The 14,823-nt window shown below is 32.7% G+C and overlaps 2 protein-coding genes across 2 annotated transcripts; both read right to left on the bottom strand.

The window, feature by feature from the left end:
- Positions 1-640: 640 nt before the first annotated feature.
- LOC149009736 (thaumatin-like protein 1) lies at positions 641-1,544 on the bottom strand. The gene is made up of 2 exons (XM_089162374.1): positions 1,493-1,544; positions 641-1,314 (listed from the first exon to the last, which is right to left on the bottom strand). The coding sequence occupies exons 1-2, from the start codon at positions 1,542-1,544 to the stop codon at positions 641-643; spliced, it is 726 nt and encodes a 241-aa protein (XP_089018500.1).
- On the bottom strand, positions 1,226-5,280 carry LOC149009735 (Pentatricopeptide repeat (PPR) superfamily protein). Its single transcript, XM_089162924.1, has 4 exons — positions 5,029-5,280; positions 4,737-4,803; positions 3,141-4,301; positions 1,226-1,314 (listed from the first exon to the last, which is right to left on the bottom strand). Exons 1-3 carry the CDS (start codon positions 5,244-5,246, stop codon positions 3,144-3,146), a joined length of 1,443 nt encoding a protein of 480 aa, XP_089019050.1. The 5' UTR covers positions 5,247-5,280; the 3' UTR covers positions 1,226-1,314; positions 3,141-3,143.
- Positions 5,281-14,823: the final 9,543 nt, after the last annotated feature.

Below are 14,823 nucleotides of genomic sequence, written 5' to 3'. Positions count from 1 at the left end.
TCTACGATTAAAATCAAGGTTAGGATCAGATCTAAAATAAAAACTAAACAATTAAAGATGTATCGAACATGACAAAAACTAATCCCAGGTCAACCGTTGGCTCTAATTCAGGGCCATAATATTTTGTTCCTAAGGACAATCTTAAGACCAAACCCCATTTATGTTTAGGGTGAATCAAGATGAGCAAGGGTCACCAGGGCAAAAAATACACCCCAAAATTTTTATATTTTCTTAAGAAATATTTTCCTCATTAATTTGAAGATTTTTTTCTCATTCAATGTATATATAGATATAACTATATCTTCTTCGTGAAGTTGGCAATTTAGCACATAACTTGGTAAAGGGTTTGTTTAGGTGAAGTTTGTTGGAAATGTATTCATCAAATTAAATTTCATATAGCAAAAAAAAATCGTGTATGATATAATGACATGCTTTTACCTTAAAATTATTCATCACTACGGAAGGGAAAGGAAACACTTAACAGACAAGCTTCATAAAATTTATTTAGCTTACCATTTTCCAACAAATTAAACCATAAAATCTTAATTCTACGTTTTTATTTCTCCTTTTTCTAAATACAACAGCCATTTTGTTCCATTGGCCCTAAATTTTCACTTATCTTCATTCTAGGGTTCCAAAATCATGGACAGAAAGTAATGAGGTAGTCAGCACCAGTACAAGTAAATGTGCTTGTCTTATCATCATAAGCATAACTGTAAGCTTGAGGGCATGCTTTCTTGAAGATCATTGAATAATTAGTTGGTTTGCAGGTATCTGGAGATCCGTAAGGGCCAGTGCAACAATACTGAGGTTCATGAAGAGCATCGCAAGCACTTTTACATGCCACTGTTTCTCCATTCTGTCCCTTAACAGACAACTCTGGTGGGCAAACAAGATTCACATTGCTTGCACAACCGGTTGAATTGCAACTGCTGTTTCTGCCCTGCGGTGTCACTGACATAGGCAAGTTAAAGCCATCGACGAGGCTAACATCATAGAAATCAAGGCCGCCATTGGTTGCCAGAGAGAACTCTACTAAGGTGGCTGGTGGAATTGCACCTGCACCATTACAAGCAATTTCACCTGAAGCACAGTCTCCAGTTGTACACTTGAAGATATTGTCAGTTGTGTTGCATAGTGTTCGACCCCAGAATCGGCCAGACCATGGGGGTTGTGCAACTATTGATAATGATTCTCCAGAGTCAAGCTTGAATCCTGTTGTTGATAGTGGAGTTGAGCCAGCTCCTGTTAATGTCCCTGGCCAAACTGGGTAGTTGCAATTGTTTTTGAATATGAATGTGGCTTGCTCTGTACCTACAAATCCAACATATGATCATCATTCATGATTAACAAATAAGAACTCCTTGGGAACAATTCAAACTTATAGAACTGAACTGAGTGAGTTGTAAGGAGGAATTGATAAAAGAATTAAGGAAGCAAGAAATTAAAAGAAAAAAAAACAGAAGCCAAGAGAACATAAAAATTTATATACCTGAAACAAGGAGAACCAGGAGAAGGGTAAGAAGTATTGCTCCTGAAGCCATGGTCGTATCAAAATTATGCTTGAAAGTGAAAGATTTACCTACTGACCTAACGAAAACAACAGCAGAAGTGGAGAACTACATATAGGTCTTCATCGAGGAGAAAGAAGAGACAGATAACCGTTAAAGAATTGAAGGGAATAGGTGCAATCCTTCCTCTTTTACATTTTGATTCCTTAATTATACAGTTATCAAAATTTGGTTTATTAGATTTTTATTTTCCTTTTTACCAAAAAAAAGATTTCTACTTTCCAATTCAATGAGATTTATTTCTCCACATCATAAATATCCCTTGAATTACCTATTCAGGGATTTATTTTTGTTTTGTTTCTCTCTACATTTGGTTCATTAGATTTCTATTTTCCTTCTTACCAAAAAAGAGATTTATACTTTCCAATTCAATGAGATTTATTTCTCCACATCATAAATACCTATTCAGGGATTTTTTTTCTCTCTCTAAATTTGGTTTATTAGATTTCTATTTCCTTCTTACAAAAAAAAAAAGATTTCTACTTTCCAATTCAGTGAGATTTATTTCTCCACATCATAAATATCCCTCGAATTACTTATTCAGGGATTTTTTTTCTTCCATTCTGGTGGAATACGAGCTTTCTATATTCGGGCATGGGAATATTAGTGCTGCCGAATGGGTGCAAATCTGCAAACCCAGGACCTCCCCGTGGGAGGTTGGGCGTTTAGCCACTTTACTAACCCACCATTGGCAAAATTTAGTAATTTTCTTCAACTAAAGTTAATTAATCTCTTAATTCCATGTTGAAATGGATCTTCAGAGGACACATGCATCAATAATAGTTTCTTTAGTCTGTTTATGGTAGATGATTTAGAAATTGAAACCTTTTAGTTGCTTATGTATTACCTGTATCCAGAATAGTAAGGCAGGGATTTCCATATGTACTTTTGAGCAGTTGGGCATGAATTGACAACAATCTGTCAGTGAAAAAGGAGTATCCTAACAGCCAAAGATGCTTCATGTCTTTTTAATGCAATTCTGTGTTCCTAAGCTTCTGTCCATTGAACTTTGGTAGTCAAGCAATGTCCTGGCCACTTTATATGGATTTAACCAGTGATGATGAGTGTATCTATGGTTGCAACACATTCAGAAAAAAACAATTCAAAACTAAATTCTTTATTTGACTACTAAATTTGAATTGGAAAAACACCTCTCATCTGGTGTCAGTTACAGAAAAATACTTCTCTCTGTGCAATTTCCAAAAAGCTCATGAAATGGTTGACCAGTTAAGGAACTGCAATCTTGAATGAAGTGAAAGGGAAGGTTCCAAAACTGTTTGGTTATACAGTTAAATCAGCTTATAAACAGTTCCAAATCATTGGTTATCAAACCATCAAACTGTTCAGTTCAATTTTACCCCAAACAAAAAAAGCTGTTCACTCGATGGTTTCAAGACCTCTTCTGTATCCCTATCTTAAAAGTGTTTAAGAAATAAGCAGAGGGACTATCATAGGAAGGTCACGACTTCAAACTTCACCACATTGAAGACTACAAATAGCACCATGAAATTAATTTATTGAATTAATGGAAAGAAAATGATACATAAAATTGTTAGGATAAGCACTTACTTCTCAGTAATTCCAAAAGATTTGGTTCCTCCGATGTTCCTTCTTCAGATACATTGCAATTAGCTCCCTGTATGTCCACTTCTTCTGTTTCTGGTACTCTATGAAAGCTTCTGAGCTTGAATGAAAATCTCCTTTTCCAAAAACTTCAAACACTAAAGGATCTGTTGAGACAACTGGGGTAGCATCAACGTTCATTTTGTTTAAAGCAAAGCTCATGTTCCTTCCAAGTTTTCTGTCTAGGTATGCATCAACCACACATCCATATGTCACAAGATCAGGAACGACCTTTTCATGTCTCATATGTTCAAGGCTTACATGTAGATCCCAAAACAATGACATCCTTGAAAAAGCCAAAGATCGAATGTTAAATGTATTAAGATCTGGTGAAAATCCTGCTTCCACCATTTTTAAAAATTCTCTTTGCAGACTTTTCATTTTAAACCTACCAGCATAGGATAGCAGAAGAAGGTTCCACATAAGATTTCCCATATTCCTCCTACCAAGACCAACATCCCTCAAGAACTCACCTAACTTGTAAAATTTCTTTCCCTTGATATAGGCAAGTGCCACAGGCCTAATTGCAGCTTCTTCTATGAGAATTCTAGATCTTTTGAGGCGACAATAGGCTATTTCCATCTCAGTTAGAGAACCAAATGCAGCATAGTACCCAACAAAGGCATTCGCAGTGGCAGAATCCACACAGAAACCACTGTTAACCATCTTCTTCATGGTTGCTTCCATCATTTCAAGCTGCCCTCCCCTTCCAAAACAAGAGATAGCCACAGAGTAAACTTCAGGAGACAAATCAAAATCCCTTGAAGTGACTTCCTCTAGAATTCTGCTTACTTCATTAAAACTACCCATCTTCCCATATGCATCCATTAGATCTGAAACTAACCCAATATTAGGAACGAGTGAGCTAGCTATTATCTCTTCCCATACAGACTTGGCATGGGAGAAAAGGCCATTCTCTGCATAGCATAGCATCAGGGCTGATAGGGTAGCAAGGTCAGGTTGAAAACCTTCAGATTTCATCTCAAGAAAGATTTTCTGGGCTATGTGAGGGACTTCTTCTCTACCCAATAGCCGTATGAATGAGGCAAGATCTACAGAATGATCATTCCAAAAGGCAATTTTATTCTGCTTCCAATAGAAGATGAACTGTTTTGGGACCAAAAGTAATAATGAATTAACAAAAACCAGTGCAATTACACAGAAAGGCAAGCCAAATCAAGAAAACATCCGGTAGCAATAACCATCAGTCCAGTATTACTTTGACATAAAAAAAAAATCAGTAATATTGGATACAAATATCAGGTTTCCCTGAACAATGTGGAATGACTGTTAATGACAAACAATTGGTACATAAAGTGAAACAAATATGTGACAGGAAACATAAGTAACTTTAAAAAACAGAGTTTTAGTACTAGAAGCACTACAAACAAATGTCTACTTCTCATCCCTTTTTATAATTCTTTACACCAGAAAGTCATGGGCAGATGCACAAGTAACATAACAACAACAGCGTGAGAAAATCAGATAAATGAATTTAACATAAAGGATGTAAAGCTAGAACAGAAAACTGGAACTTCAGACCTGTTTCAGTGATTCGAGAAGTTGCTTCGGAATTTCCCCTCGTAGCTCTTCCAAATCTTCCTTCCAGCTACAATCAAATTAGAAAAGAAAATAAAGAAGAAAAAAACCCTCAGTAAATTGTTAGGTCTGAGAATTAGTGGTAAAAACTGCAACCAGATGAATCACAAATAGACACATCAGACAAAAATTGAAATAAGAGCAACTGGTGTTCCAATGATTCACTATTCAATCCCAAATTGAATATTTAAAAGAGCAGAACAACATGAACAGAATCAGCAATTGATTCAGTCACCTTTGAAGCGATGGAATTGGTCGATAGCTTGAGAGTTGGAAATCGACAGAGTCACCAAGACACCGTGGGGTAAAGTCTGGTTTAGCCATTCTGGTCCTGATCATGAAGTCTCGACTTGTCACTCTGGCCGAGTTAACCCCTTTCGTTCTTCTCCCAACAAGAAGACGGACAGAGAAAGAAATGCCGCCACAGGCATAGATGGGAAGAAACGATGACATCGACAGACAATCTGAAATTAGTCGATTGGGTATGGTGAGGATGAGGGTTTTCTACCGTCGCCAATGTGTTTTACCGACTTATGAGTTATGACCAAACATTTGGAAGTGGGACCACATGAAAACTGTAGAATCAGTGTAAATATTAATAATGATTTTTTAAAATAATTTTAGTCTATTTATTAACAAAGTAACTTATCCTAATCCAATCTAAAAAAGCTTCATAATTTTTACAAATTTTTAATAAAAAATAATATCTATTTTGCTTGCTTTATTGAAATGCAACATAAGTGTTGTTTTTTTTTGGCACGACAACATAAGTGTTGTTAAAACAAGAATAAGAGGCATTTTAATTATGAGCAATGGTCATGTAAATTTGGATGTATTATTGGTAGGAAATATTGTTATAAGTATAAATTAAGTGTAATATTGTATTCCTGTGCATTTTTTGTTTAATTGCTTCACGCCTTCACCTTCTTTCATTCTAAATGTGAATTAAGAGAATGATATAAAAATAAACTTTAATGATAAGTTTTTTTATGAAATGACTGAGATATTGGAGAAAGCTAATTTGGTAAGTATATGTTGAACATAAATCCTGCAGATTACCTTTAGTATGAGTGCCTCTTGATGACATTTGGAACAAGGTAGCAATATTGTCGAAATTCAATAGTTTTGGTTCATGGCGAATCAAAACTTATAGCAAACCTTGAACCGGCTATACATCTCTGAGATTTCGACAACATCTTGTCATTTTATCGCTGAACTAGCGATATATCGTCTGAAATATTGGTGAATCGCCTGAAACGTTGAAGCCCGTCCGATCCAAGTTTCCATTGTTTTTGGTTATCTGTAATCACATATAGAATAATAGATTGAAACCCATTAAAAGTTAAACAAAGAGGGAAAATGAAACATATAATCAAGATAATCTTACAAGTGCAAGAAACGGCAAAATATAAAACATATAACAAACAAAAAAACCACAAAAAACAAATTAAAACCCTTTTTAAAAAAAAAAAAAATAAAATATAATCCCTCTTTAACTTCCCCTACCCTCTTTTTTTATTTTTTTTTTTTTTTATTTTAACACCCCCCCCTCCCTTTTTAAATGTCAATCACCAACGATTATCGAAGAAAATAATAACTAAACTCATCAATACTTTAAATTCATATTCCAAAATAATAATAATAATAAAAGTTTATGGATCTCAAACGCTTATTATTCTTACCAAAAAAAACGCTTATTGTTAAATGATTGTAATAAAAAAACATAGTGAATATAAGAATTAAGAGGAAATAAAATTTACCATTAGTAACAAAAGAATAATGAAATAGACGGCAAAAACACTAATATTTACCATATTAATTTATTTGATACACTTGAATAGTTTAATGAAAATTGGACCTATCTATCCTTCTAACCCCCTTCGTTTTTTTTTGGGTATAAACTCGCAAACGGATGAAATTAAAAGAGATTCAAGATATTTAGATTTAAAGAAATTGAATGCCATATTAATTAATCATTTAATTGATGTGAAAGTATATTAATGAATTATATAATTAAAATCAAGTCTTGATCCTCTAAATTCTAGAGACGAGGCTTATGCTCCCCTCACATTTTTTCGTCACATATTAGGGGGGTCCCATTTTTGATTCATCTTATCAGAAGTCAGAGGTGGGCTCCTTCCAAATATGTGGTATGGAGGTGTGAAGAAAACATAGACCTCTACCCTAATAGGAAGATGACTTAGATTCATTAAGATTATAGAAACTTGAATCATATATTCATTAATCAATTAATTTAACCATGACTTAATGGAATTTGAGGAATTTTTGGGGTGTCCACACTTTTTGACAAATTCCCTGAATTTATGTTAAGTTATGGTTAAATTAATTGATTAATTAATATATCATTCAAGTTTCTATAATCTTAATGAATCTGGATCCTCAATCTGTTAGGGTAGAGGTCCTATGCTCCCCTCACACCTCATATTAGGAAGGGACCCACCTAACATCTCTAATAAGATGAATTAAAAGTGGGACTCTTCATAATATGTGATTAAGGGATCTGAGGGGAGCATAAACCTCTACTCTAACAATTACAGAATCGAGATTTGATCTTAATTATATCAAGCATTTAATATATTTAGTATAACATTCAAATTCATAAAATCTAGGATATCTTGAATCTCTTTCAATTTCTTCCCCTTGCCCGCCTATAAAAAGGATAGACTTCCAGTTCAATTCTCATCCAGCTTTTCAAGTGCATCAAAGAAAACACCAACATGACGAAAGCTAGTGTCATCGCTGTCTTTTTCGTTCTTCTTTTTGTTGCAAGTGGTAAGTTCTATTTCTTTTCAATTCTTATATTATTTTTTTTTATGATACAAAGGGGTTTTATTTTGAAATATAAATTGAAGGAATTGATGAGTTTGGTTATTATTTTCTTGGTTAATTGTAGGTGATGGAGTGGCATCAGTGGAAGCTGCTTCTTGCAGTGATGAACGCCCAATGAAAGACTGCTTTGAGGTGAAATGCAATACCGTATGTTCAACCATTTATGGCCCAAAGGCAACTGGACAATGTTCATCTGCAGCAAAGTGTACATGCACTTATCCATGTTTGATGTAATATGTTGCAGAATAAAATTTTCAAATAAATAAATGAATCATGCATTGAATTAGTAGAGTGCGTTTGGTTACTTAATTACTTTGACGTTTGAATTGACTTTAATGCTAAAGGACTCAAAAAGGATGGAATTATAACTCATTGAAGCATATTTTATTAAGAGCTTTTTTTGGTATCAATTTTCATTCTTATTTTTTAATATTTTTTAAAGGGAAGGTGGTGGCTGAATGGTCCTAAAAATTTTACCATTAAATTTGGTAAGACTAAAAATCTAGATCATCCATCATAAAAAGTTCAAATTTTATTGAATAGATTTAGTAGTATGATTTATTTACTTAGTTGTTCAGTTATATTTATGTTTTTTTTTTAATCTGTTTTTTTTTCCGAAGTGTATTGTGTCAACTTTAAATCATATAACGTGTTCAAAGAGATTTGTGATCTGTCCATATGGTCTCAGCCTAGGTCCTTGTATGTTGAAATTGTCAAATCCGTACGTGGCGTTGGTTGTCTTTCATGAAGGCGATTTTCCTTTTCGTGTCACCCTCTTCCTCGCATTCCTTGTGTCTATCTTTTTTGAAAGGTGGGTCTTCCTAACAAGATTCAGTCATCTTTCAAAATCTATAATAGACAAAAAAAATTGTTATGAATTTTGGGTCAAAAATTCATTCAATTAATTTTTATGCTAACCGCTTAAAATCCATATACAAATTGAAGGTATAGTAGTAAACATATCTAAATAATTAAAATTTTTGGACTAAATTCACAAATCCACGTGATTTTTTTTATGCAAATCAACAAAATTAACCAAAATATTGTTAAATATTATTTTTATGTTTTATTATTTTTTACCGACATAGGCAAGTTAAAGCCGTCGACAAGGCTAACATCATAGAAATCAAGGCCGCCATTGGTTGCCAGAGAGAACTCTACTAAGGTGGCTGGTGGAATTGCACCTGCACCATTACAGGCAATGTCACCTGAAGCACAGTATCCAGTTGTACACTTGAAGATATTGTCAGTTGTGTTGCAAAGTGTTCGACCCCAGAATCGGCCAGACCATGGGGGTTGTGCAACTATTGATGATGATTCTCCAGAGTCAAGCTTGAATCCTGTTGTTGATAGTGGAGTTGAGCCAGCTCCTGTTAATGTCCCTGGTCAAACTGGGTAGTTCCAATTGTTTTTGAATATGAATGTGGCTTGGTCTGTACCTACAAATCCAACATATGACCATAATTCATGATTAACAAATAAGAACTCCTTGGGAACAATTCAAACTCATAGAACTGAACTGAGTGAGTTGTAAGGAGGAGTTGATAAAAGAATTAAGCAAGAAATAAAAGAAAACAAAGAAGCCAAGAGATTGAACATAAAAATTTATATACCAGAAACTAGGAGAGCCAGGAGAGCCAGGAGAAGGGTAAGAAGTAATAATGAATTAACAAAAACCAGTGCAGTTACACAGAAAGGAAAGCCAAATCAAGAAAACATCCGGTAGCAATAACCATCAGTCCAGTATTACTTTGACATGAAAAAAAAATCAGTAATATTGGAGACAAAAATCAGGTTTCCCTGAACAATGTGGAATGCACTGATAATGACAAACAATTAGTACATAAAGTGAAACAAATATGTGACAGGAAACATAAGTAACTTTAAAAAACAGAGTTTTAGTACTAGAAGAAGCACTACAAACAAATGTCTACTTCTCACCCCTTTTTATAATTCTTTACACCAGAAAGTCATAGGCAGATGCACAAGTAACATAACAACAACAGCGTGAGAAAATCAGATAAATGAATTTAACATAAAGGATGTAAAGCTAGAACAGAAAACTGGAACTTCAGACCTGTTTCAGTGATTCGAGAAGTTGCTTCGGAATTTCCTCCGTAGCTCTTCCAAATCTTCCTTCCAGCTACAATCAAATTAAAAATAAATAAATAAATAAAAATTCCCCAGTCAATTGTTAGGTCCAGAATTAGTGGTAAAAACTGCAACCAGATGAATCAGAAATAGACAAATCAGACAAAAACAGAAATAAGATTTAACTGCTGTTCCAATGATTCACTATTCAATAGGTTCAGTCACCTTTGAATCCCTAGTTGAATATTTAAAAGAGCAGAGGAACATGAACCGAATCAGCAATTGATTCAGTCACCTTTAAAGCGATGGAATTGGTCGACAGTTTGAGAGTTGGAAATCGACACAGTCACCAAGACACAGTGGGGTGAAGTTTGCTTTCGCCATTCCGGTCTTGATCGTGAAGTCTTGGCTTGTCAACCTGGCTGAGTTAGCCCCTTTCGTTCTTCTCCCAACAACTAACAAGAAGATCGACATAGAAAGAAATGCTGCATGCAGATGGGATCGGGTTTGGAGAGGATGAGGGTTTAAGGGTGTCATAGATCAGCCTCCCCTATGAACCACAATTGGAAGTGGGCCCACATAAAATTAGTGATGAAAAAGTGTCATGAAATTGCATTGTTGTGCTACTAGTGCTTTTTTAATACTGGAAATGTAATGTCATATCGAACCCAAGACCTCCCATTGAAAAGTATGGATCTTTACCATTCAACCAACCCTGCATTGGCCATGAAAATGCATTGTTCTCTTCATTAATTAAAAAAAAAAAATTTTGTTCTATCAAATAGAGGTGGGACCTACTTTTTCAAATGGTTAAACAGATCAAAATTGGGAGCTTAATGAGTCATACAGTCTCACTCATATTGTGACTACTCTAATCTCTAGATGATTTCCCTATTAACGGAGCACATTGTTCTCCCCTGATAGATTTTTTGAACCATGTACAAGGATGTGAGGCTCAAAATTAATAGACCCGTGTTGACCCTTATTATGTGGTTAAAAACAGTGTGAGAACACATTGTTCTCCATCTTATATTTTTTTAATAGTGTTAACCTATCATAAATTTGCTCAACAATTAAAAAGTTATTATAAGCCTCGTTGAGTTCGATTTTTCTTTTTGGTAGACTTATACGACTTCTCAATATATGAGAAGGCGGGGAAGAGGAGAGTGAGTCGGATAAATAGAGGCGTTTTATTTTGTAAAATTAGTAAACTATTAAATCTTAATAATTTAAAAATAAAAAATTATATTTATGAATAAACCCCTGCTTACTTGATTATGTCCTGTTTGATTTTATTTTGATTACGTGACAAAATTTCAACAGTAGCAGCCAAATAAAAAAACAAAAAGAAGTGTTCTAAACGAAAGGGGAAAGAAAAAAGGTGGCCCTGGATCCACCAAACGCTTAATATTTTCATTAATATTGACTTGTATTCAAGAAATTGCTCTAGGGTTTGTTTGGTTAATTGTGTCTGTAGATTTAAAATATAAGGAGTCATGGTTTATAAAATTAACTGTTTGGTTAGCTTATATCTTTGGAATGAAATCAGTAAATTCATCCTGAAAAAACATCTATGGAATCATAGTTCAAATGTTTAGCACTTTTATATTAGGGGTGAAATATCTAAATTTCACCTCATTACCCATAAATATATATATTCATGTTTTTAAATATAAAAAAGTGAATCCAGGAATTTCAAATCTTTAAATTCATATAACCAAACAGACCCTAATGATTTTTTTTTTGTCAACAGACCCTAATGATTGATAAAAGTAAAAACTGCTCTAATGGGCTGACATTTGTGAGCTGAACTTGAAGTCTCTCTAATCAGGTTTGGTCCTACCAATGGTATATAAAGTCGTCACCTCTCCCATTTCTAGTAAATTAATATAAATCTTCTTTTTAAAAAAAATAAAAACCTGATAAATATGTTTGATTGCAACGAGAATAAGATATAGAAGCAAAGGGAAGGGATTTCTTTTTCCCTTTTATGTTGTTGGTTATAAGTGGAGACTGTGAATTAAAGTAAAATTAATTTTATCAAGTTATTTGATTTTTAAAATTAATATAAATTTAAAAATTTATATTAACTTATTTAATAAATTTTTTCTTTTTTTTTTGTACTTTTGATAATTGGCCTATATAGTCCATTTATGGCAAAACCAAGCAATACGCTAAACTGTTGATATTGGGGGTGGGATTTCAAATGGAGGGTCCACCCGACAAAAATTTACGCCTCCTTGTTACAAAATGAGAAGGAAAAAAAAAGCAAAAAAACAAGACAGCAGAATCATATTCACCCTTGACAAAAAAAAAAAAAAAAAAAAAAAAAACCAAATCTAGATTTATTTATTGCATTGGACATTTTCAAGTAAAATATGATGTAGCACTTAAAATCTCCAATGAAAGGAGAATGGAGAGAATTGAATAGTGTAGATATTAATAATATTTTATAAAATAATTTATTTTATTAATTTTACTCTATTTACTAACAAAACAACTTATTATAATCCAATATATCAAAAAGATCATAATTTTTTACAATTTTTTTAATAAAAATAATAGTTATTTTGCTTTTTTGAAATGCAACATAAGTGTTTTTAAAACAACAATAAGAAGACATTTTAATTATGAACAATGGTCATGTAAATTTGCATGTATTATTGGCATGAAATATTATTATAAGTATAAATTAAGTATACTATTGTCTTTCTTATACATTTTTTTTTCTTTCATCGATTCACCCTTTCATTCTAAATGTAAATTAGAGAATAAGATGAAAATAAACTTCAATTATTAATTATTAACTTTCTTATGCAAATACTGAAACATTGGAAAAAACTAATTTGGTAAGTATATGTTGAACATAAAACCTTTAGATTACCTTCTATTTTCAAGACCTAAAACTAGGTTAATCATAAGTCCTTATATTTTTCATATTTAAATCATAAAAGTTTTATAAATCATTATGTTCTTTATGTGATTCAATAGAACATATGATTAACAAGGCATCTCTGCTTACACACAAATTGAAAAAAGGTGGTAAAGCAACCATAGATAATCTTAAATTTGTACCCAATTTAGGTTAGCATGAATTTCACTTTCCTTATTTCGTGTTGGTCATTTTATTTCACAAGTTATTATCACTACACAAGTACTAATTCATCTTCAAATTTTGATGAAAACTAAATAGGTAAAATCTCCACACACATTTGAATCAATTCATACTAAATTATAAACTGTTTGAAGAAATTTTTATGTTTTTGTAGGATCTCCAAGCAACGGGAAAGGGATCGGAAACTGACTAGGGTCATCAAGAGGCGCTCATACTTCAATGGTTATTCATGTTGTTGCAAAGCAAGCTTGTATTGAAAGACCAAATTAAATCAAGTTTGGACAACACAGGGGCAAGAAGCAGTGAAGTTTACCTGAAAACCACAAATTAATATCACTTCAGATACCTTGTGCCTGAGATTTCCAGTCCTTGTGACTGGGTTGAAAACAACCCAAAAGAAAAAAACAAATAATAAAAGTAATGAAATTAATAAAAATTGTTAGATCATTAAGTGTGTGATTTTTTTTAGGTATGAATTTAGTCTAATCTTTGAATCCCTAATTGATTAAGAACAATTAGAAATACATTTTAATTACTAGTGATGGTCAAAACAGTCAAAATTTGAAATGAGACCAACTGTTGTTCCACATTAACAAAATTGACAATTGATTTAATCACCTTTAAAGGGATGGAATAGTTCGAGAGTTGGAAATAGATTGAGTCATCAAGACACTGAAGACTAAAGTTTGCTTTCACCATTCTGGTCTTGAACATGAAATATTGGCTAACCACTCTGGCTGAGTTAGCCCCTTCAGTTCTTTGCCCAACAAAAAGATGGACAGAGAAAGAAATAGCGGAGACATAGATTGAAAGAAACGAAGACATCGAGCGGTGGGAGATGGAGAGGATAAGAGTTTAAGAGAGTTTGGATCACCTTCTCATTTTGTTCCGCCGACGCTTGTCACCCACATAATAGAGGTAGGACCCACCTCTTAATACAATCAAATAGATATAAGGTGAAGTAAATTGAAATTAATTTTATTAAACTATTTACAATTACTACTCACAAATACCAAGATCTAATAATATTTATGCACAACCATCACAAAAATTAAGAAAAATAAAATTTCATATTAATCACCAACTTTTGAGAAAAAACAAAAATATGACAAATCATTACATGCTCTTGAGTGAGTCTATTACGTATTGGAAAATAAATAGGAAATGGAAAAATCTCAAATGAATTGAAGATATAAATAAATGATATTCACGATCTATAAAGACAACTAACCTGTGTATATATTAATGATAAATTATTAACTAATTCCTTTTATTAATTTTATTTTACTGATTAATAAAATAAGAATTCTATCTTAATCCACTATACCAAAAACTCATAATTTCTCACAGTTTTTTCATGAAAAATAGTAACTACTATGATTCATGAAATGCAAGCTAGGTGTCTACGTTAAAGCAACAATTGTAAGGCATTTTAATTATGAATAACTATCATGTATCATGCATTATTGATTAGAATATTATTATACAAAGTGAGTTTAATATTCCTTACACATTTTTTCTTCGTTTATTTGCTTCAAATTTTTGTTCTAAATATAAATTTGAGAATGATACGAAAAAGAATCCCAATGATATACTTTCTAGTGCAAAGACTGAGATATTAGAGAAAACTAAAATAGTAAGTATATGTTCATTTCCAAACCATAAAATTATATTGATCATAGACCTTTAGATTATTTTTCGTTTAAATTACATAATAATTTTAACTATATTAAGTTTGACAAATAAAAAACATGATATGTATTTCTAGAAACAGACATACAATTTTTTTTTTTTTTTGTATATTTGAGATATTTATTGACTGAGGGAATAGATACAAAATGATGTATCTTTGGTTTTCTAGAATCAATCACAATACAATTGCGACTTGATGAGTTAGTAAGCCCGCTCACGAAGTTTTGAGTGCACTTGAAACAGCCTTCTCCATCTCATAATCCTCTTCAGAGTAATCATTGG

This window comes from Hakea prostrata, chromosome 7, assembly GCF_041222555.1.
Source record: "Hakea prostrata isolate BN-2017 chromosome 7, UWA_Hpros_2, whole genome shotgun sequence".
Lineage (NCBI taxonomy): Eukaryota > Viridiplantae > Streptophyta > Magnoliopsida > Proteales > Proteaceae > Hakea > Hakea prostrata.
Note: the sequence above shows the minus strand (reverse complement) of the source record. Positions and strands in the feature narration are given on the sequence as shown.

Bases quoted from the DNA above. Each gene is read 5' to 3' on its own strand.
- LOC149009736 (XM_089162374.1), bottom strand. From the start codon at position 1,544: ATGGCTTCAGGAGCAATACTTCTTACCCTTCTCCTGGTTCTCCTTGTT. The intron at 1,315-1,492 runs GTATATAAATTT...TTGGATTTGTAG, and splicing joins CCTGGTTCTCCTTGTTTCAG to GTACAGAGCAAGCCACATTC.
- LOC149009735 (XM_089162924.1), bottom strand. From the start codon at position 5,246: ATGTCATCGTTTCTTCCCATCTATGCCTGTGGCGGCATTTCTTTCTCT. The intron at 4,804-5,028 runs GTGACTGAATCA...ATTTGATTGTAG, and splicing joins CCAATTCCATCGCTTCAAAG to CTGGAAGGAAGATTTGGAAG. The intron at 4,302-4,736 runs GTCTGAAGTTCC...GTCCCAAAACAG, and splicing joins TTCTCGAATCACTGAAACAG to TTCATCTTCTATTGGAAGCA.